This window comes from Vipera ursinii (assembly GCF_947247035.1).
Source record: "Vipera ursinii genome assembly, chromosome: 15".
Classification (NCBI taxonomy): domain Eukaryota; kingdom Metazoa; phylum Chordata; class Lepidosauria; order Squamata; family Viperidae; genus Vipera; species Vipera ursinii.
The window spans coordinates 9,227,975-9,250,530 of NC_139528.1; the positions used below are offsets into that span (position 1 = coordinate 9,227,975).

Consider the following 22,556-nt stretch of genomic DNA (forward strand, 5'->3'; position numbering starts at 1 on the left):
ACTAGCGAATAGAGTCTTAATAGAATATTAATAGAATAATCTTAATACAATTCAGAATGTTGTAATACAACAGTCTAAAATTTATTAGAATTTAATTATAAATTATTAATAAAATTTTATTCTGAAGCTGAACAAGTTATAGTTTGTGTGATTAAACAAATGCATAATCTGGATACAAGTATTGATATGCAATATCAGTAGTAAATTAATATTAACTTTACTTCAAACAGCATGGTTAAAATTTTGGTGTAAATATTTTTTTCATTGATATATTACTTCGGTTATGGTTGTTAAAATGGCTCCCAATTTTTCAAAATGTATTGGAAACATGATAAAGAATTTTTCAGTTGAATGTGCCAAGCTGAAAATAGTCAAAAGTTTTCAAAAAGAAGATATCTTAAGATAAAACACATTTATCTTGCCTTTTATTTGCTCTCCTGCTATTATATTGCCAAATTCCATAACATTTACTGAATTAACTTTATTTATGTTGTCAATATGTGAAATACTGAAAACTTGCAAAAAAAAAAAATAACCCCCAATGTTCCCCCAAAGACCAGCTTCTGACCCTGTGGGAGCTCCGCGGCCGATGAAAGGCTCCCATTGGTCCAGTGGCGGTATCTGGCAACCACATCTTGACAGAGACCTTCAGGAAACCCCAGATTGGGCCCTGCCTTGACTGTCTCATCGCTCACTTCTTTTACTAGGTTGCTGCTTGTTGCACACTCTGCACACACAGGCAGTCCTTGACTTACAACAGTTCATTTTATGACCGTTCAAAATTACTATGGCACTGAAAAAAACTGACTTATGACTGCTTTTCACACTTAACGACCATTGCAGCATCCCTGTGGTCACATGATCAAAATTCAGATCTTTTGCAAATGGTTCATCTTTATGATGGTTGCCGTGTCCCGGGGTCACGTGATTCTCTTTTGTGACCTTCTGACAAGCAAAGTCAATGGGGAAGCCAGAATCACTTAACAACCATGTGACTAACTTAACAAATGCAATGATTCACTTAACAACCATGGGAAGAAAAGATAAAAAGGTGCAAAATTCACTTAAAAAATATTTGACTTAGCAACATAAATTTTGGGCTCAGTTGTGGCAGTAACTCGAGGACTACCTGTATTTGGTTCTATTTCTGATTTGCAGCCTGGAATCTGTGTTGAAAAGCAAACAGCGTTCTGTAAATCGAAGGGTGGTTGTGAAAGAAAACAAACTTTACAAATAACATTGCCTGCTGTTGGCCTTGGGATATTTTTTAGGAGCTGCTGTCACAACTCTAGAACCCGTGAAATAATCACACGGAAGGAAGACGGCGCTTCTGAATTGGTGCACCCGAGTCATTGGGAACCATCTCCTGCATTGGCAGGACTTCCAGGCAAGACGCCAATCCTGGAAGATGCTGCTGCTCCGGCAACCGAGTCCTCCTGGCTGCTTTCGCCAAGGCAAAACGTGGTAGTTGCTTTGTTGGTGGTTGGTGGTGATGGCGGTGATGGTGATGTGAGCAACCCTGACCGACCCTGTCAGGCGTGGGTGTCTTTCTCTGCCTCCTCTATGCTCAGAACTTCCACGCCCTGGAAGCCATCCTGATGTTCTTCAGGCACCTAAGTGAGGCCGAAAGGGGAGGGGCTGAGAATAGCTCTCTGCCCTCCATGCTTGCAAGCGTATGCAAGTTCAAAGCCCTTTTGACTCCAGCTTTTGGTGCTTCCCAAAGGAAGTGTTGCCAGAACCGAACTAGGATGTCTTTGGCCCTCCAGAGGCCGAGCTGACGCTTCCGGCCCACCCTGACCTCACGTGGTCCACAGCCTCAGCAGGACCACAGGTTTCCCACCCAACCTCTCTGCGTGTCCACCATTTTTCCTTTTCTCTTCTCACTTGAATCGTGTGGCTGTGTTTGCACCCACATTGAGGTTAATAAAACAATAGGTCTGATCCCTTAACAAAGCATGTGAACTTGGACTATAAACAGAACCACAATTTTTCCAATCTCATTTTAGCTAACTCTAGCCTGTTGTGTTAACAGAGTTCCTGTGTTTCATTCTGGGAGAGTTGATGTTGGGTCCCTTCCACCTTGAGGTCCCAGAAGAAAAGCAGGCTATAAAACCCATCCATCAACCAACCAATCAATCAATCAATCAATCAACCAGTCAATCAGCCTCCAGTCTCAGGGAATCCACAGCATCGGATGCAGGCTAAGCAGCAGCTGGCTTTGACCCTGCGGAAGCCTTCAAATACCTCCCAATAGATTTGATCCTCGAAGCATAAAGCATCTGGGGGTGTCCCAAGCTTTCGCATCTTCAGGACGGCCCCTAAAAAAAGGAGAGACCAGCCAGAAGGAGCAGGGGATCTGCAGCACAGGGGTGAGGGGTCTTCTTACAGTGGCCTTTCCTGGGAGCCCCACTTCAAAATGGGTTTGGCCTGCCCACTCATGCCGACCCTGTCAGTCCAGGAACTTGGTGGGGGGATCCAGAGGAAGACCTTTTTCTGCGGTGGATTCTGTCTTTTGGAACCTCAGCCCACTCAAGGTGAGATTCGCCCCACCCTCTTAAAACTGCTTCTGCCTACTCCACCTCACGGGGTGACCCATGGATAGTGGACTAAGGAGAAGATCCCACCTCCATCCCATCCATGTGCCAGTTCCTACTTTACCCATTTTTGTTACTGTTAATGTTTTTATGGTTTTTATATTCTTGTTTTTATGATGTTGTAAGCTGCCTAGAGTTGCTTGATAGTGAGATGGGTGGCATATATATTGAATAAACAAATGTCAGGGCTGCTTCTCAAGCCCCTTGCAGAGGTGCAGGTCTGGGGCCCGCATCTCACTCCCTTCTGAGGCCACAGGAGACACCCAAGCTGAAAAATGTCCCTGTGGAAACCAGTATGAAGAGAGCTGCAGGGGTGCTTGTCTGCCCCGCCCCCCACTCACCCACCAGGCTGCCACCGATCACGGCCATGCCCAGGGAGACCGCCAGGCCCAGCAGCTGGAAGAGCGACTGTCTGATGGCGGTGCGTTGCCCAGAGGCCACAAGGGGGAAGACATCAGCCATTCTACGGGAGCAAGACGGTCCCCGTGAGCCAGCACAGCCCTGGCAGACCCCGGCCACCTTGGCCAGGCTTCTTTTGGGAAGAGAGCCAGGGAGGGAGGGAGGGAGCTGTCCCTCCCTAGCCCTAAGCCTCTGCCTCCCCCCCCCATTGCCACTCACCCTTCTCCATAGGCATCTGGGGTTGCCAGAGCGGCCACTAGGGCACCAAGGAGGCCACCGAGCACACCGGGCATGCCATGCAGGTTGTGTATCCCGCAGGTGTCCTGGATTTTCAGCCTGGCAGCCAGGATGGGCTGTGCGAGAGAGAGAGAGAGAGAGAGGGAGGGGACCTGAGCTTTGGGGCAGGAAGCCTCTTGGCCATGCTGAGAACTGGGCCTCTCGGGACCCTCCTTCTTGGCTGCCTGGCTCCCGGCCTCTGCCCGCCTCCCCTTCCGGGCTCTGCTGCCCAATCGGCTCCTTTGAAAGAAAAGGCTTCTGCCGGAGACCTGAAGGGGCTGCAGGCAAAGCCTGGCTTGGGCATTTGGGAAGGCCTACCGTGAGGAACTTGAAGCCGAGGGTGGCCACTAGGCCAGCCACGCACCCAGCGATCAGGGCCCCAAAGGGAGTCACCGCCATCTCGGCTGAAGTGCCAACGATCACCCCGCCAGCCAGGGCGGCATTCTGGATGTGAACCTGGGGGGTGGGAGGGGATATATATATTGTTCCAGGTGAAGAAGCAGAGTGCAAAAGTTGGCTTGAAACTTAACATTAAGAAAACCAAGATCATGGCATCCGGCCCTCTCAATTCCTGGCAAATAGATGGGGAAGAAATGGAGGTAGTGACAGATTTTATTTTCCTGGGCTCCAAGATCACCGCAGATGAGGACTGTAGCCAAGAAATTAAAAGACGCTTGCTCCTTGGGAGGAAAGCCATGGCAAATCTAGACAGCACACTAAAAAGCAGAGACATCACCCTGTCAACCAAAGTACGTATAGTCAAGGCTATGGTCTTCCCAGTTGCAATGTATGGCAGTGAAAGGTGGACCATAAGAAAGGCTGAGCGCAAAAGAATTGAGGCCTTTGAACTCTGGTGCTGGAGAAGACTCCTGCGAGTCTCTTGGACTGCAAGGCAATCAAACCGGTCAGTCCTAGAGGAGATCCACCCTGACTGGTCTTTAGAAGGCCAGATCCTGAAGCTAAAACTCAAATACTTTGCTCACGTAATGAGAAGGAAGGACTCACTGGAGAAGAGCCTAATTCTGGGAAAGGTTGAGGGCAAGAGAAGAAGGGGACGACAGAGAAGGAGGTGGCTGGATGGAGTCACTGAAGCAGGAGGTGTGAGCTTAAAGGGACTCCAGAAGATGATAGAGGACAGGAAGGCCTGGAGGAACGTGGTCCATGGGGTCGCGAGGGGTCGGACACGACTTAGCAACTAACAACAACATATTTTGGAATAAAATAATGATGATGCTCCCTGTAGTTAATATTCCGTAAAGCACAGCAGAAAATATCGGTTAGTGTAATGGGAGAGATTTCCACCGCCCACCCTGCCCCCTCTGGCTTTTCAACCAGAGGAGCTGCTGCAGAATCTGGCAAAGCGATGCACACACACCCCTGGCTTCAGTGATTTACAATCTTGCCCCCTCAACATCTGGGGTTACAAACCAGACCCTCCCTCTGAGAACAGTGGACGCTCTCCAGAGCTGCCTCAAGATGAGAGCAGGGGCTTCCTCACCATGTCCAGCTGGCCTCCGCGGTTCACCAGGGCGGAGATGGCGAAGGTGGTGAGGCTGCTGGATGCCAAGGAGAAGTAGGTGTTCATCACTGTCCGTTGCTGGTCATCGCCGTGGGCGGTTATTGCTGAGTTGAAACTGGGCCAGAAGACCCACAGGAAGAGAGTGCCTGCCAGGGACACAGGGAGATATGATTTCTGTGGCCCCCCTCGAAAGGAACAAAGCAGCCCTTCCACTTGAGGGTCCTCCAGTTTCTTACAGGTTAATAAATGTGTGCGCTGCCTGGGAAGGGATGGTCTTGTGCAGTCATAATGCAGCAGAAACCAACAAACTCTCCATCATTCAGAGTGGATAATTCATAATCCAAGGTGATGTCCACCCTCAGACCATTTACTGCAAACCCTATGCTTCCCTTGGATTTTTGTTGAACAATTGCTAAAAATTAGCAATTTAATGCAGTATACAAAGAAACTGTAACCTGACCACTAAGTGAGGTTGAAGATCATTATAAGCAAACCTAGAAAGCTCCAGCCGGTTCTTCCAAAACCATAAAAAAACCCACTTAGCCCCGCCCCCTCAGCATACTTGCCACGCCCACTGGACCCTCTTCGGATCCAGCTGCTCTCCTAAAGGCACCAAGCCCACAACCGCCTGGGAGCCTCACCAATCATAGCAAAGAGGTCCGAGTGGTAGGCGGAGCCTTCCCGCTGCCGGCTCTTGTCCAGGCGGGGTCGGAAAAGAACCCGGGACACCATCAGCCCGAAGTAGGCCCCAAAAGTATGGATGGTCATCGAGCCCCCGGCATCCTTTACCTGAGGCAGACGGGAGGAAAGGATACCTACATGTGGCCAGCTTACTTTTCAGCACCAACAACTTTTTAAGTCATTTAAAACCATCTGCCTCCTACAAGGCACCTCCCAGGAATGTAATCAAGCTTTACTCCCACAATTCTTTATTTGCAGATGTGTTAACTCATTTATTTATTTCAATTATTTATAGAGCTGTTCATCTCACAGCATGGGCTCCATGTCCCCCTGGCAAGAAACACGACCTCAGAAACCAAAAGCCACATCCTCACAGTGTTCACTGAACCTCCTGGCCCAAATTCCTGGGCAAAGGAAAGGCTAAGAGGGTCCAGTGAGATCTGATGATGGAGCATCTGTGTGTGATCTTTAAGGTGTGGGTGATGCTTGGAAGGTGGCCGTCCTGGGCCCCATGCGGAGGGAAGTGGGGCCAGGGTGAAGACCCAGGTATCCCAAGAGACCTCCTGCAGCTCCTGGCTACCCCCTTTCACTGAGAAATGGGTAACATGGGTGGGTGGGGAGAGGAAGCACATTCTTTGGGGGTGAGGATCATTGCCACGAGTCAAGCGAAGACTATCAGGAGCATTGCGCATTACGTAAATAACAGTGATGGGATCTGGTGCTGAGTGTCAAGATGGAGGCGTAAAGAAGACCATAAGCCTTGAATCATTCCTGTGGCGCAGAACTGTCCTCCCTAAGTCTTTGCAGCATCTATCAGAAAGTTACGCAGAGGGTGCTTTAGTCCAGCATGATTCTGCCTATTTAGGCCAAAAAGCAATAAGAAATTGCTTTCCCATGCCTGACAAATTACATAACCTGGGTTCAGGATCTAATGGATGTCCGAACGCAGCTTCTGAGTGATTTTGGATTACAGTTCCTCGCTCTGGGCCCATCCCATCCCAGTGGGTGAGGGGTAAGCCCCCTCCCCCGGGGACCCCAGAAGTTCACCTGAAGGATGTTCAGCAAGATGTACTCATTGAGGCCGAAGAGGGTGACTTCCAGCCCAGCCATCAGCAGCAGCTGCACGGGGCTCGTCTTCCCCAGCAGCGCCCCAAAGGAGACGAGGACGGACCCGGCACAGAAGTCTGCGTTGATCATGCTGGCAAGAAGATGGGGCAGGGGAGAAAGGGCTAGCGGGAGAGTTCCCTTCTCCCCATCCCTCGTGGCTGGTGTTTCAGTAAGGATTTCCAAAGAACCTGCCCTTCCAATGCCGGAAAGAACACCACCAGGTGCGGGGAGGCTGTGGGCTGAAGCGGGGAGAGAGTGGCTTCCCCAGCCTTCCCGTTCAGAGGGCGATCCAGCACTGCCAGGCTGAGCAGGAGAGGAAGGCAACGACAGAGCAGGCTGAAGCCACAGGTTGCCAGGGTGGGCTGTGCAGGCGAATCTGGAGCTTGGCACAGGACCCCTCCCTACATCCCTAATCCCGGATGAAGCCCCTCACTGCTCTTAAGGTCTGGTTGGGGGCAGCTCTGAGGTCAAGATGGCAGGCAATGGGCAGCACTTATCTGCAGGGAGGCCAAAAGAGCTTTGAGCTATCAACCATCTACTATCAGCTTCATGACTGCCTTCACACTAAGCTTGCTTGAGTTTGATGTTGGTTGCTAGAGCCACACCTTGACTGGCATTGGTGTCTGCAGTGATGGTCAAGCTAATTCAGATGGCAGACTTGGGCTTTTTTTAACCACACGCTGCAGATTGGGCAGTCTGTATCTGGGTGAGAGAGACTCTCAAGTCCACAAGAGACGGGGAGGGAATCTGGAGGCTGACTTTCAGGCCAGTGGCCCAGCTGCCAAGGGCCGTGCCAGCCCCCACTCAGCTCCGTCTCCCTGTCCTTCTGCTGCCCTGCTTAGGCTAAAGCCCCCTCTTTTGCAGGCTCAAGGAGGCCGAGCCTTGCTTGCTCACCTTTCTATTCCCACATGGATTTTGCCATCGTGAAAGGTGTGGAGAAATCCCTGGATGAGGACAGACCACTGGAGGGCAAAGGTGGCGATCAGAAAATTGAAAGCCACCCCACCGAAGCTATAGCGTTTTAGGAAGGTCATCAGGAAGCCGAAGCCAAGAAAAACCATGACGTGGACGTCTTGGAAGCCTGTAGGAGGGGAAGAAAACCAAGATCATGGCATCCGCCCCTCTCATATCCTGGCAAATAGATGTGGAAGAAATGGACAGAAAGTGACAGATTTTATTTTCCTGGGCTCCAAGATCACCGCAGACGGGGACTGTAACCAAGAAATTAAAAGACGCTTGCTCCTGGGGAGAAAAGCCATGACAAATCTAGCCAGCACACTAAAAAGCAGAGACATCACCCTGCCAACAAAAGTGCGTATAGTCAAGGCTGTGGTCTTCCCAGCCTTGGCAGTGAAAGCTGGACCATAAGAAAGGCTGAGCGCCAAAGAATGGAGGCCTTTGAACTGTGGTGCTGGAGAAGACTCCTGCGAGTCCCTCGGACTGCAAGGCGATCAAACCGGTCAGTCCTAGAGGAGATCAACCCTGTCTGCTCTTTAGAAGGCCAGATCCTGAAGCTAAAACTCAAATTACTGCCCCCCGTAGATAGGGCTCGCAACCTGGGTGTCCTCCTAGATTCACAGCTCTCCTTAGAAGATCACATAGGAGCTGTGACTAGGGGGGCTTTCACTCAGGTTCGTCTGGTGCGCCAGCTACGACCCTATTTGGACCTGGATGCCTTACGTACAGTCACCCATGCACTTGTGACCTCTCGTCTTGACTACTGCAACGCTCTTTACATGGGACTGCCCTTGAGAATCACTCGGAAGCTTCAGCTGGTACAGAGTGCAGCTGCACGGACGCTTTTGGGGGCTCCCCGATACTCCCATATTACACCTCTGCTCCATGAGCTGCACTGGCTTCTAGTTGCCTTCCGGGTGAAATTCAAGGTGCTAGTGATGACATACAAAGCCCTACACGGCATGGGTCCGGATTACCTACGGGAGCACCTACTGCCAGCGTCAACACCCCTCCATCCTGTGTGCTCCCACAGAGAGGGCCTCCTCAGGGTGCCACCGGTCAGAGAATGCCGGCTGGTGACCCCCAGGGGGAGAGCATTCTCGGTGGGTGCGCCAATCCTCTGGAACCGCTTACCAGCCGAAATCCGGATGGCCCCCGACCTTCGCACCTTTCGGCGAGATTTAAAAACCTATCTATTCCAGCAAGCCGGCCTGGCCTGATAGATTTGGGGTTTTATTTGTAGATCTGGGGTTTTATTTGTTTTATTGTTGGTTTATTGTATACTTACTTTGCTCTGTACACCGCCCTGAGTCCTCCGGGAGAAGGGCGGTATATAAAACGAATAAATAAATAAATAAATACTTTGCTCACGTAATGAGAAGGAAGGACTCACTGGAGAAGAGCCTCATGCTGGGAAAGATTGAGGGCAAGAGAAGAAGGGGACGACAGAGAATGAGGTGGCTGGATGGAGTCACTGAAGCAGGAGGCCTGAACCTAAATGGACTCCAGAAGATGGTAGAGGACAGGAAGGCCTGGAGGAACGTTGTCCATGGGGTCGTGATGGGTCGGACATGACTTCGCAACTAACAACAACAAGGAGGGGAAGGGGTCAGGTCAGTGGAAGAAGAGCTCTGGGGTCTCCATGCTGAGGGGCTGCCAGCACCGGCTGAGACTGGTCTGACAGTCAAACTTCTGCCTCTCTTCCTGCTCAGCTTTACCTTTTCAGCCGGGCTCCAGGGTTGCAATGGAGCCGGTGGCAGCTGCATAATTGACTTCAAAAAGTGACCTCATCAGATCGGGCTGATAAGAGCGAATGTGTGTATCGGCTGCATAGCAGAGTCTGTAAGGCTGTGCTGCAGCTGCTGTCGGCTGGCCCAGTGCAGATCCATCTCAGGGGCGCTGTTGCCAGAGTGGGTGGTGGCCTGTGGGATATGGCAGCTCCTCCTAAGTTTAACCCTGAACCAGGCTTACATGAAATCAAATTTTATTATTCCTAATTCCTTGGCCCTGCTAAGGAATTAGCAATGTTCAGGTCAGGCTGGAGCAGGGTTTCTCAACCTTGGGAACTTGAAGATGTGTGGACTTCAGCCACCAGAATTCCCCAGGCAACATGGCTGGCTGGGGAATTCTGGAGCTCAAGTCTACAGATCTTTAAGTTGCCAAGGTTGAGAAACCTGGAGCGCCTCACCCCGTTGCATCTCTGCAGCCTTAACTATCCAGGGAAGAGCTGGAGGGAAGATGCCAGCGTGGAGGGCAGCAGCTGATGGTTGCAAAAGGGACAGCCAAGGCGGCTCAAAGAAGTCCTCAACAAGAAATGGTCATCCAATCTGGGGCTCTTTAGATGAAGAACAAAGCAATGCGAAGAAGAAAGTGCAGGGGGAGAATTCTTCTTCTGCCTCCCAAACCAGCTGTCAAACAACAGTTATGCTTAAACTCCAGGTAATCAGCCTGTGGAACTTTTCCACACAAGATCTGCTGGCCTTTCTACAGAGGGGCCGGCTAAATCTGCCCAGGATGTCTTGCAGACGCAGCCTGGGGAAGGGGCAGCCTCTCTCCGGCTCTTGCTGCCCACCAGGAGAAGTAAACCCTCCCACTGGATGGACGGATGGTGCGGGCTGGACCCAGCAGGGCTCTTTGGCATCCTGGGGCAGCCAGAGCCAGCAGGGACAGACCGGGCGGGGAAAAGAGTGTCGTGTCCTTCTGGGAGGGGCTGGGTAGGGCCAGCCGGATCCCCAGCTAGGAAGAACGGATCCCGCTGGACCCAAGGCCAGCACAGGCATGCTGGGCTGGAATCACAAGCCAGGACCCTTTGGGCATCTGCTTGCTTCCCCCTGAAAAGGCAAAGTTGGGTGTGTTGGGAAGGGCGGAAATCAGCTGCCTCTCTGGCAGCCATTTTGTGAGTGCGCTCATGACCCGATCAAATCATGGCTCTGTTGGTCTAACTTTGGGAAACTTGTTATTTGCTAATGCTGGTGATCCTAAGGCAGTTTTTCTGTCTCCAGCCTTTCCTTCCTTGGGGCTGCTGCAGTTCGGTTACTGCCTCAAAGCCCTTTACAAAAATGATGTGACCGAATCAAGGTTTAGTTGGTTTTTAAGTGAGGTGCATAAACACAAGCATAAACTGTGGTTTCTCGATGGAGGCAGCAGCCAGTCTTGGGTGCGTCCCCAAAGTTAAGCAAGTACATGGACGGAGACCACCAGGAGACCCAGGTGTGACTGGGACGTTGTGAAAGGCATCTGTAGGAAATGAAAGGCAGACAAGAAGCCAGGGCTTAACTCGAAAGGCACCTTGAGACGATGGCAACTTCCACAGTTCCCTGGGGGAGGATTGATCACAGAGGCCACTTTGCACTGAGAGAGAACAAGAAGGGATCCATAGAGAATTTCCAAAGCTTTGATTTCCTCTCCCCCCCAAGAAACAAAACTGAAGCAAGAGCTCCAAGCTCTGGAGAGGAGTTGGGGAGCATATGGGGAGGGTCGTGGCTCATCCTAGGCAGGCGGGGCACAGTGCCACAGATTTCAGAAAGAGGGGCGTTTTCCTGGGCCCTCATTCCTCCTGTGCTCCCGGTGGCCTCTCTGGTTGGACCTGCACCCGGCGCCCTGGCAGGAGGGCATCTCCTGCACAGGAGATACTCACTTGGGTAACGGGGGTAGAATTCATTCTCCAGAGGGTCTTTGCTGTGCAGCTGCACCTCCTCGTGCCACAGCCGGGGGCTGGTGTGGCTGTCATACTGGACGAAAAAGGCGAATGGGAGGACGGTCGCCAGCTGCAGGAGAGCGCAGAGCAGGGGCAGCTTCACTCTCAGGTTGGTAGGGTGGCCGGACATGGTGGGAGAGCCAGCCGTGAGCGCACCGCGAGTACCAGGAGAGGCTGCCTTGCTTTCCTGAGCACCTCTGGAGGAGGAGGAGGTGGAGGAGGAGGAGGAGGAGGAGGAGGAGGAGGCGCCCTCCCCGGCTGTTGGCTCACTGCTTACCCTGGCCGGGAGCCACCTGCTCTGGGGTGGGGCTGGCCGGGGAAGTGTGGGGCGGGCAGGGAGAGGGAGTTGCAGGAGTGTCCCAGCCAGGTGAGGGAAAGCCGGCTTCGGCACCTTCTGCCTGCCAAAGGGCGAAGGAAGCAGGCTGGCCTTGGCATCCCAGGACCGTGCAATTGGGGGACACCCTCTGAGCCCAAGGGGTCCCTGCAGATACAAAGGAGGACCTGGAGACACCTCCCCAATCTGGATGGTGCCAATCGCTCCCCGTGGCATCGCTCTCCTGGTGGCCCCAGGTGTTTTGTCAGGACGGGGCAGGGCAGGAGGCTGCCAAGGCCTCTTTCCCCCAAAACCAGCCCCAGTTTGTCCCTGGAGAGAAAACAAGCACAAAGGCTTCCCTGCAAAAGAGGTTCTCCAGACCACCAAGAGCTGCAATGGGGGTTACAAATGGTGTGACGCTGTGGCCAGCATGTGAGCGGGAGAGGGGGGGGCTTGTCCTGAGCCTGGCTTGGAAGGAAGAGGAGGATGCTGGGCAAGGAGCCCTTCCTGTGCTTCCCCCCTCCCAAAGAGCCACCCTGACATTTGTGTGGCTCCCGGTTCCCATAACGGCCTCGGTTTTCACCCATGTTGCCAGGCAGGGAGGCCCTGCTCCAAAGAGGCTCTGCTGAGCAGGTCAGATTCTCTGGGTGGCCCTTGCGCACAGCGGAGGGCCCTGTGGACATTGCCCCCCTTGGCTCCCTCACCACTGACACCCAGACTTTTCCCTTGCTCCCACAGCCGGGCAGATGCTGCCTTTTGCCCTAGATTGGAAAGCAAAGGGCACCCAAGTGAAAGAAGCCGTTACCCCGTTAATCATTAAGCTTGCCGCTGGGGTCTGTTTATCTTTATTCCTCATCTGTGACATGCTGTTTCAAGATTTTGCAATCTCTCCTTGTGGTGGGCTCTGCTCCTGGGACGCTCTGCCCCCACCCCTGAGGGCCTTAGCAGATTCTCCCCCCCCCCTTTCTGAGTTCAAACCCCTAGTCCCTCAGCAGGGCTTAGCAGGGCTAAGCCGTTTCCAATGGATGCACCGCATGAAAGAAGCCAAGGGAAGGGGAAATGCCAGATAGCAATGGGAGGGGGATCTGTCAGAGGAGACAAGGGATCCCTCTGCATTTCTAGAGTCCACACCAGGGTCCAGGGCTACTCAGGCCACCTTCGCGGGGGTTGCCAAGGGCCCATTATTGATACATTGCACTACATCCACGTTGGCTTAAACTTACTGCCCTTCCTGCAAATTAAGGCTCATCCTTTAAGCCTTTAAATGGTTGTTGAATGTTTGCATAACCGTCTCCTCACCAGAGAGGAGAAACTTAGGAGAACTCACCTCTAAAGTCCAGCAATCTGCTTTCCTCAATTGAGGAAAGACTGACAAAACGGGTCTAGCCCACTTCGTTGCCAGCCACCCGCCTCAGCCCATTCACAGCCAGCTTTCCTCCTCCCCCAGCCATTCTCCCTGGCCCTCCACCCCTGGCCCTTCGGCCCAACCCTTTCACCCAGACACCGTTTGTCCCAGGCCTTTCACTTGACGGGACAAGAAGCTGCTAGCCAGTCGGGTGGCAGGTGGCAAGGGTGACCGAGAGGGCTGTGAGGGGAATGCGATTGCTGACAGGTTACGTGAGAGAGAAGGATCTGGGGGGGAGGGGGGAATGCGGCAGGCAAATTATGCTTGCCTGCTGCTGTGAATGTTGGTGGCACTCAGTGGGGCGAGGGGGTAGCCAAACTACCCGTTTGGCATCAGGCCAGCAGGATCAAGTGCAGGGTGTGTGTGTGTGTGTGTGGGTGGGTGGGTGTGTGGCAGTCAAACTGTGTGATTGGTTTTAGGCCGGAGTCCAGGCGCAGAGACAACAGCAGTGGGGAGATGTCTGTTGAAAGAAAAATCTTCATCAGGGTCCAGTGCAAGCCGGGAATAAACAAAATGGAGACCGCTTTAGAAAGAAGGTTGTAGTTTATTGAGGAGCAGAGCCAGACAGAAAGATGGCTCTGCTGATGGCTGATGGCTTACTTCCTGTGTTGGATTTTTTGGGTGAGGGGTTGTGATTCTAGGGATTTTTGTCTTTCTAATCCCATCAGCTTCAAGCTTCCTGGCTCCAGTCTTTCTGAAAGGATTATCACATCTGCCTTTCTACAGACCTGGATTCTGCTTGCGTCAGAGAGACTTGGGGGCGAGGGTGATTTCTGCTTAAGATTTTCCATTATTCCTTTAGGGAAATATAATATTCTGCCTTTTTAATATTCCCCAAAATATTTCTTTCTCGGTGGGGGGGCTGACCTCCCACAATAACTGTTTCTCATTAAGTGGACCCCATTGGCCAAACGCTGCTGAAGAGTTTAGGAAGAGGACATCCAAGCAAGATATTATGAAAAGAAACTTCCGCCTACTAAGCCTCTCTTGAAAAGAGGCAAGATTCAAAGGAAGTCCTTCAAGGGCCTTTGCAGGAAGTGGGCATGAGGGCAGGGTCCTCTTTCTGCTACCAGGATGCCACCACTGAGCTACCACTGCCTTTGCTGCCTGTGACATCTTGCCAACAACCCAGGACAGCTTTAGGGGAAGGGCCAGGCCCCCTCGGTGCTCCTTCGATGCTCCTAAGCTCAGAGGCTTCCACCAGGGCTTCTGAGCTGGGCAAGGCCCGGCAGGAAGGGAACAAGCAAAGAGCTGGCAAGTAGGTTGACAGGGGTGTCCTCTGAAAATTCAGGGCAACAAACCACCTTTTAGCCAGGTATTCTGGGCAAAGCTGGGCCAAAGTGATCAGGAAAGAGAGGCAGTTTCTGATCCATCGTGTGGCAGTCGCTATGGAGACCATGAGGCTGCCTTTTGCAGAGCAGGAACCCATCAGATGCACAGCAGCAGATGATGGACTCTCAGACAAGCAATGGTTTGTTCGTGCTGGAGAGAACAAAGTGTCCCAGGCCTTGGCGCATCGTCACATGCAGCCAGGACTGCGCAACAAAGGCCCAATTCTCCTGACCACACACATGGTGAGTGGCATCCTTCCTCCCTTGCCCCCTTTGCAAGGGACCCTAACCCAATGGATACACTTGGTATTCCTTATGGCTTTGACTCATCTGGAGCAGTGAAAGTAGCCAGTCTTTAGGCGCAAGAATTTTGCCAGATTTCTTGCTGGAGTCCACCCAGAGAGGATGCAGCCTGGTCCGTAGGGGCATTAGGAATCTTGAGTTGGATGGGCACCATTTCACTAGCCCTCTCTCTCCTGCTGGCCACTGTCAGCCCTTTGCCCTCCTCGGACAAGGAACCAAACCTACCTTGACTGGATGCTTAAAATCCAGTAACTGGATTTTGCAAGTCTGAAAGCTTCTCTCCTCCACTTGCCTTTGCTTCCCAGGAAGCAGGGGGGGGGGGGAGATTTCCTTCCGAGACGCTCCCCACCCCCATTATGCCTATAAGCTGACTGTTGCCTGGATGCAGCTCCCCTTCACCCTGTTTCTCAAGCGGTGGCATCTCCAGTTACCCCTGTATTTCAGTTTGGGCTGCCTGATTATGTGGATCAGCCAGATGTTACCCAGGGGCATCTTCTTGGCCTCTACTAGAAACCAGATTTTGGATTCAGACAGGTTTTGGCTGGAGTCAGATAGATGATCCCCCATGTTACCCGGCCAAGGGGGCAGAGGAGTGGAGCAAGAGGACCAGGAGGAGGGAGAAACATCCCCACCGCCAGAAGAGAAGCAACCTATGGCTGAAGTCCAGAGGCTCCAGAGGCCCACTACCTTCCCGTCAGGCCTCTTCCTTGGAATCACCCGGCTGGCTCTTCTGCTTCTCAGCTCCTCTTGACCACCACACAGAGGCAGAATAGGATAACAGAATTGGAAGGGACCTTTTGTGTCATCTAGTCCAACCCCCCCCCCCCCCGCCCAAGCAGGAGTCCCTACACCATTTCTGACAGATGGCCATCCAGTCTCTTCTTGAAAGCCTTCAGTGATGAAGCACCAACAACATCTGAAGGCATTATTTCATTATTTCAATTATTTCATTGGTTGATTGCTCTCACTGTATTTTCCATTCAGTGAAGTTTGAATGGAGTTTGGGTCTGTATTCAGAAAATTTGTGGAAGAACAGCATTAAAAAATGTATAGAAAAAAAGAGAAGATTGCTATGCAACAATGCTTAAAATACATGCAGAGATCCAAGTATATTATCGAAGCTTTCTTGAGATCTGAGAGAAAAAGCTTCTTGACTTTGCTTTCTCACTCGCAGATTTTGCAGCTCCTGGCAACTGGCCACCTAAACGGGGGAAGAAGAGAAAGCCAGCAGTCCTGGCTGCACCAAGTGGGGTGTTGGGTCCACATTAGAGGAGGTGAACCTTCCACTGGACCCCAGGGGTTCAAATCACCCTTGGAATCGTGCATCATTTTGAGCCCAGGCTTTAAAAGGGAGAAACTCGCATGAAGAGACGCCCCCCCAAGAATCACAAAAATAATGGAAAGCGAGGCTCGGAAGGGGGCTCCAAGTGGGTGGGGGCAGACTTGATTTGCAAAAGGGAGAGAGAGAGGAGAGCAGTCTGCAAACCTCTCAAGGGCTCCTGAATGGGAAAGCAGGAGAAAGCCCCAAAGGCTGATTTTTAAACTCCCACCCCTGGAGAGGGGCCAGATACTGTTACACGAGGTGCCTGAATGCTGAGGCTCAAGGAGCAGAACTTCTGTAGTTGGAGCAGAAAGTACCTGGAGCTGGTGCATTATGGGAAGATCTCTGGGGCTTTCACCATCCCTGCAGTGGACCTTGGTCTTGTAGATCCCCAACCTGGCACCAGAAGGGTGTGGATAGTTTGTCTGAATCACTCTTCCATAAAGGCAGGCTTGTTTGCTTGGCCAAACAATGGGGGGCTGTTTCCTCTTCTTTGTTCTCATGCATTCTTGGAGCAAAGCCGCTGTGTGGTGCTGGGGGTGCAAGTGACAGAACACAGAGAGAGATGCAGAGGGTGGCTCCCCACAGGACGAGCAAGAGCAGAAGGACGCTGGTGTGAGAAGACCCTGCTTTTCTCAGACTCTGGGCTGCCATCGGCCCTGATGTGGCCAGCAGTCCTTCCACTCCAGGCACGCCAGGAGATCTCTTTTCCTGCACAAGGATTTGGGCAGATCCCTGAGGTGGATTCAGAAGAAGAATGATGGGTGGGCCACTTTAAAGCGACCAGTTTCTCTTTGGATGGGGATTTGTAGATGAACCGCACCAGGTACAGCTGTTATTTGTTTATTAAATTTATATGCTACCCATCTCACTATCCAAAATGATTTTGGTTGGCTTGCAAAGGCATAAATGTAAAAAATTAACAGCATTAAATACAGACTAGAAATTGTGAGCTTGTCCTCTCAGATCTCATCAATTTTTTTTACAATTATTTGTAAAAATAATTTGAGTTAGTAGAGCAAAGCAAAAGCATCCAGAATTTATTGGGCATATTTTTGTTTCCAAAGGAAGTTCGCAGAAGTGGAGGTGAGAACAAAGAGGGTCGACCTGAGAAGAGTTCAGCAACTATCGGGGTGAGGGGAGAGGTGGGTCCTTGCCTTGGGGCCTCTGGCTCCCTTTTCATCTTCCACCCCCTCCCCTGCACAGGAGCACCCGAAAAGCTCCGCCGGTCCTCTGTGGACGCTGACCAGACTAGAAGCGGGTGGCAGCATGAAATGAAGACTGCCTGGCCATCCCAGGGATTCAGAGTCAGGGCCGTCCATCATCTCCACCTTTAACTGGCATTCTGGCAAGAAACAGGCGGCAACGGCTGACCAAGCTCAATTCTTCTTGACTCTCATTCTTCAAAGGCACAGAAGCAGCTCCGCTTTTGGAGCTGGTCATTCTTCTCTGTCAATGAGGAAACAATCTGTTGTTGGTTGACAGAGTCCTCTTTGACCAAAGAGGTTATTTTAAGTACATTTCTCTCATAGGCAGATAGCATAAGCGACGGCGGACTTTAAGGTGTGCACTGACTGCAAGGTTCAGCTTGGATCCCACATTTGCAGATCGTCTTGATCCTGTTCGTGTTTATCCCCTTGTTACTTCTGTTAGCCCAAACTCACCCAAAGGATAAGGGAGCCCCACTAAGATTATTCTCTGCGCGGAACAAAACTGCTGCTCCAGTTTTCGTCCCCCCCCAAGTCGTCCCTTGTTCAGGGCAAGGCCAAGGGTGCAAGAGCCGTCTTTGGCTTTGGTTTGGCTCTGCCAGCCCCAATGGAAGCATCCCTGTCAGGGTGCCCAAAAGGCGCCCACCGAGGGGAGCCCCGTCTTTCTAGGGAGTTGTTCCTCATGCTGGGAAATGGGTCTGTTTTGCAGCCCCCCTTTGAGTCTCTGTCACTGGAAGGCCTCTCTTGCTTGGGGGGTTCAGGAAGGCCCTCCTTCCCCCAGTCTGGGGTGGCTGGGACAGTCCAGCCCTTTCCTGCTGGGCGTTGGTGAGGTGCAGCGGTGCCTCGGCCACCCCTAGGGTGACAGGGCACCCCTCCTTTTGCAGGCACGCCGGGCACCTGCTGCTGCTCAAGGCATGCCTCTGCTGCTGCTCCTGGCTTCCCTGTGCCTGTCTTCTGCTCCCGGAGTCCCTGCCATCTACCAGAGACCAAGTGAGACTCAGCCAGGTATGCCGTGAACACCCCTCCTTGGCCAAGCTTCTCCCCGTGCTGCCTGCCTGCAGCACCCTTGCTGTGGTTGACACCTGCCTGGCTGCCCCTGCTTGCAATGTGGCTGCAGCCCATCCTTCCCCTGAAGCGCACTGTTCCTCTTGTACTGGTATAAGGACCCAGGGTTGCCCAATGGTTTGGAGCAGTTACAAAGATTCCTGCCTTGTTCGCTGTTGGGGCAAACTTAACTAGATGGATGGATCTGCAAGCAAAGAGAGCTTCCCCTCCTTGCTGTTGGGCTGGGAGCTGTGCAGCCGTAATCAGCAGCTGTTTCCTTCCACAGCAATTCCTGCCCCCCTCCAGTACTTGCTGGAGCCCACAAACAAGGTAGTGCAGGCCCGGCGGGGAGCCTCAGTCACCCTGCCTTGCATCCTCTGGGTCGTGCCCCAAAACTACAAGATCAGATGGAGCAAGGTGGAGCCAACTGAGTACCTGGAAGTTGCCATCTTGATCAGCAACGGGATCCATCACAAAACCTATGGCCCACTGGGCAGCCGGGCTCACCTGAAACGCAGCCACCGGTACGATGCATCGCTGACCATCTCCAACCTGACTTTGGACGACGAGGGCCGCTATCGCTGCCAGCTTGTCAATGGCCTGGAGGACGAAAGTGTCTCTCTTGTCTTGCAGTTAGAAGGTAGGAGGGGCTCCCAGGTGAGGCAGAGGGTTCCCCCCCCATTGTGTCTCATCCACCTAGATAAGCAGAGGGAAGGAGCCTCTTGCCTTTTGGTAGAGGCCACAACTGGAGGAGGGAAAGCATTGTGCCACGTCTCCCGGCCCTTGAGCAGGGCGACCGTCCGTGGAACAGCCTTTGTGCCTCCTCTGAAAGGGGACCCTGCCTCGTGGGAGGGACAAGGGTTCCCAGGCCAGTAAAGGTTCCCTATCCCTGTGGGTGCAAACTGGACAAGCCGCAGAGCCTTAACTGGGACACCTGCAAGCAGCCTTGCAGGCAATGATGGCCCTTGCCTTTTACGGTGAGGTCTGAGCGTGTCTCTGCGTGGGCTGCCCAGCCTCTGCCCATTGCCCCCCCCACCTTTTGTCCTTTTGCTCTAGGTGTCGTTTTCCCCTACCAAACCAGCCAGGGGCGCTATCAGTTCAACTACTTTGAAGCCAAGAAGGCTTGCCAAGAACAAGATGCCCGGCTGGCCACCTACCAGCAGCTTTACCAAGGTAGCCAGTTTGGGCTGTGGGCAGGAAATGGTGGGAGATTCAGGGGGTTCACCTTTCATTCTCCTTTTATCCCCACTCATTAAAAACTCACAGCAAAAATCTAGGTGGGGGCTAAGAGTCGACACCAACCTGATGGCACATAATCAATTACCCTTCCCCTCCCCCCCAAAACTCAAAGGTGTCATCTGGAAGGTGATAAAGCAGTAAAAAATAACTGATCTAGTTTTCGAACCAAAGGTCAATGTGCTTGTAACCATTTACCTTCCCATCATAATTCATAGTTTCATACTTCAGTGGATTATTAACATAGCAAATAAGGGTTGTAAGGATCCTTGGAGATCATCTAGCTCAGCCTCCTGCCCAGTGCAGAAAAGTACCACTACAGAGTCCCCAGCAGATGGGCATCCATCCTCTCAAACACCAAAGCAAGGGAGAGTCCTGAGGCCCTGGTTGAGCAGGTCTTCCTGTGAGGAAACGCCTCCTGATGTCCACTCTCCTTCCTTATAACTTCAACCCACACAGTCTCAACCTATCTTTGGCTCGCCTGCCTTGCCCCATGTTCTGCCCTTGAGCTGTTGAAGGCAGCTACGGGGTCTCTCTGGGGTCTTCTCCATACCAAACATTGCCCAACTGGAGCCGAGCTCCGGTCATCGAGGTCACTCGTGCAATGAATCTCTCCCCAGGCATTTCTGTTATTTTTGTTCCCATCCTCCTTTCTGCGGTCTGCAATTCTCAGAAATGCAGGGAGGCTCCGGGGTGCTTGGCATGGGTTGAGTTTTGAGGACTCAGCCCAGCCTCCCTTCAGCTCCCTTCTCTTCTCTTCTGTGCATCAACCCTGTGACCTCTTGTTGACCATGAGCTCAACTACTCTCCTGGAAGGTGTGTGCGTGGGGGGGGAGGGATGGACCAGGATGGACAGGCTTGAGAAAAGGCCAAGTCAGCAGAACAGATGTACCGGGGCAGAAGATAAAAAATGTTTATATGCTTCTTAACAAATTAACGTTGTGGGAGGTCTTCTGACAAATTCCTGGTTTATTTCTTCTGAGAGCAGGGTGGGAGGTTGTGCTTATTTATCCCAGGACTGGCAGATAAAATTGGGAGAGATTATATAATCCCTCCACAGCCTTTCAATTTCTTGTTAAACTTCCTGTCTCTCTCTAGTGGCAAATAATAGTAAATCCACGGTGGCCACTGCGGCCACCACCCTACAAAGGTCTGAAGTGACCCAGGTCAGAGGCCAAGGTCTCCCCCTCTCTCTGCTCCCCTCCTAGCGTGGACAGAAGGGCTGGACTGGTGCAATGCCGGCTGGGTCATGGAGGGGAGTGTGCACTACCCCATCCGCAACTCACGCAAGCCCTGCGGGGGTCTTCTTCTTCGGCCCGGAGTCCGAACTTATGGCCCCAAGGACAAGCTGAAAGATCGCTTTGATGCCTTCTGCTTCACTTCAAGTGTGCAAGGTAGGTGGAGACAGGCCAAAGGAGCCATCGGCAAGTCCCGTTTCCGAGGCCCAGATTGGGTGCAGCTTCTTTTCCCACATTCTGGAAGGGACCCAGTTTCTTGGACCTCTTCCTGGAAGGATGGCTGTGGTGTGGATGAGTGAAACCTAAGGGCTACCTCCAGACTTGCACTGGTGCATGAAGCAGAGACGTTAATGGGCATAGAGAGGCAGGCCCATCGCTGCCCAGACCACCTCATTCTGGTCTTCAAGGGAAGCATGATGTCACAAATCAGTAGTCAAACTGCAAGATGACCAGGGTGTGAGTAATTGTCTGAAAGGCCGCCTGACCCAGGAAGGGGCAAAACTGATGTGCCAGATGAAGCTGCACAAAGGCTTCCTGGCCAGGGCTGCCACAGCGGTGACTCCAGGAAGTCCTCAGCTTGTGGCCCTTATGAATGGGGAAGGGCTGCCCTACCCGAGGTTAGGAATGGAGCCTTGCCCCAGACCATATTGCTAAAAATGATCCCACCACAAATAAACATGAGCCCCTCCTCCTTGCCCCTTCCCCACCCTCCTTGTCTTGCTGGGTGGAAAGGTTGCATCGCATTGAACATGCAAGGCTTCAGCCTACTGCCCAGCAGCTGGATTTTCAAACGCAGGCCTTGTAGCTTCATAGCCCAGTTTTTTTAGTAGAAACGCACCCCATTACTGCTAATCTCACTCCATTCTGGTTTGGAATAGGCTGTGAAACTGCCTTCCCAACACTTGCTCTCTTGTCACCCTCTCTTTCTCCTCCCCCCCTCCCTCCCTGGCCCAGGCCGTGTCTATTTCATCAGGGGCCACTTCCACTTCAAAGAGGGCACGCAAGCCTGCCGCAACGACGGAGCTACCCTTGCCAAGGTTGGGCAGCTCTATGCGGCCTGGAGATTCTCCCAGCTGGATCGCTGCAATGGAGGATGGCTGGAGGACGGCAGCGTGCGCTTCCCCATCACTGCTCCCCGCCCGCACTGTGGGGGGCTCCCAGACCCTGGCGTCCGTACCTTCGGCTTCCCCAGCAAGCTCCGGAAGAAGTATGGCGTCTACTGCTTCTCTGTGAAGTAGGAGGGGCAAAAGCCCCAGGCAGAAGCGGCCATGGCTGAAAGCAACGACCCAGCCCAAGAAGGCCAACGTAGGCCATCCTTCTCTGGTCAAAATTCATCCGGACCCCTTGCCGGGGACTTTCCTCTATCCCTCCCTGGAGTAAGAGACGGCGTTGATGGTCCAGCCTACGGTGACTTTGACCAAACACCCATCAGGCTGAGTGCAGAGTACGGGAATGGCTTTGTAAAGGCCTCCGTCCCCTCTGATATCCTGAGAAATTACTGCAGTATTTGAGGTCTTACCAGTAAAATTGTTCTCCCCTTTGCTTTTGTTCCACACTGCAACCCCTTAATGTAAGAAATGCTGCCTGGACATTGCTAAGAAAAAAAAAGACAGCCCAGTCAAAGATACAGAGCAATGTATATACTTCAATGCCCTTAACAAACTAGGTTACCAGCTCAAATTTCTCCATTGAAATAGGGAATTTCTTGGTTTCACTGATATTATTTAATTTTAAAAGTTATAACAGAAATATTATAATGTGTTATTTTGTCCTCTGTATTACACTTTTTATGGACATTCTGTTTGCAAAGGTGATAAAGGATACAACATGGTGCAATAAACTGTCTGTGATGCAATAAGATAAACATTCATTAACAATAATCAACAAGATTTAGCCTAAGGGCATGACCCTGATAATTGGGCCAAAA

At 52.1% G+C, this 22,556-nt stretch overlaps 2 protein-coding genes across 2 annotated transcripts; one reads left to right on the top strand and one right to left on the bottom strand.

Moving 5' to 3' along the window:
• Window positions 1–1,532: 1,532 nt before the first annotated feature.
• Window positions 1,533–11,360, bottom strand: RHBG (Rh family B glycoprotein; the record flags this gene model as incomplete). Its single annotated transcript, XM_083374458.1, has 10 exons — window positions 1,533–1,613; window positions 2,245–2,318; window positions 2,936–3,057; window positions 3,213–3,346; window positions 3,588–3,725; window positions 4,768–4,934; window positions 5,430–5,577; window positions 6,517–6,667; window positions 7,471–7,657; window positions 11,171–11,360. The coding sequence occupies 10 exons, from the start codon at window positions 11,358–11,360 to the stop codon at window positions 1,533–1,535; spliced, it is 1,392 nt and encodes a 463-aa protein (XP_083230584.1).
• Window positions 11,361–18,025: 6,665 nt separating this feature from the next.
• Window positions 18,026–21,867, top strand: HAPLN2 (hyaluronan and proteoglycan link protein 2; the record flags this gene model as incomplete). The annotated part of the gene is made up of 5 exons (XM_083374346.1): window positions 18,026–18,116; window positions 18,442–18,795; window positions 19,212–19,328; window positions 20,600–20,785; window positions 21,584–21,867. The coding sequence occupies 5 exons, from the start codon at window positions 18,026–18,028 to the stop codon at window positions 21,865–21,867; spliced, it is 1,032 nt and encodes a 343-aa protein (XP_083230472.1).
• Window positions 21,868–22,556: the final 689 nt, after the last annotated feature.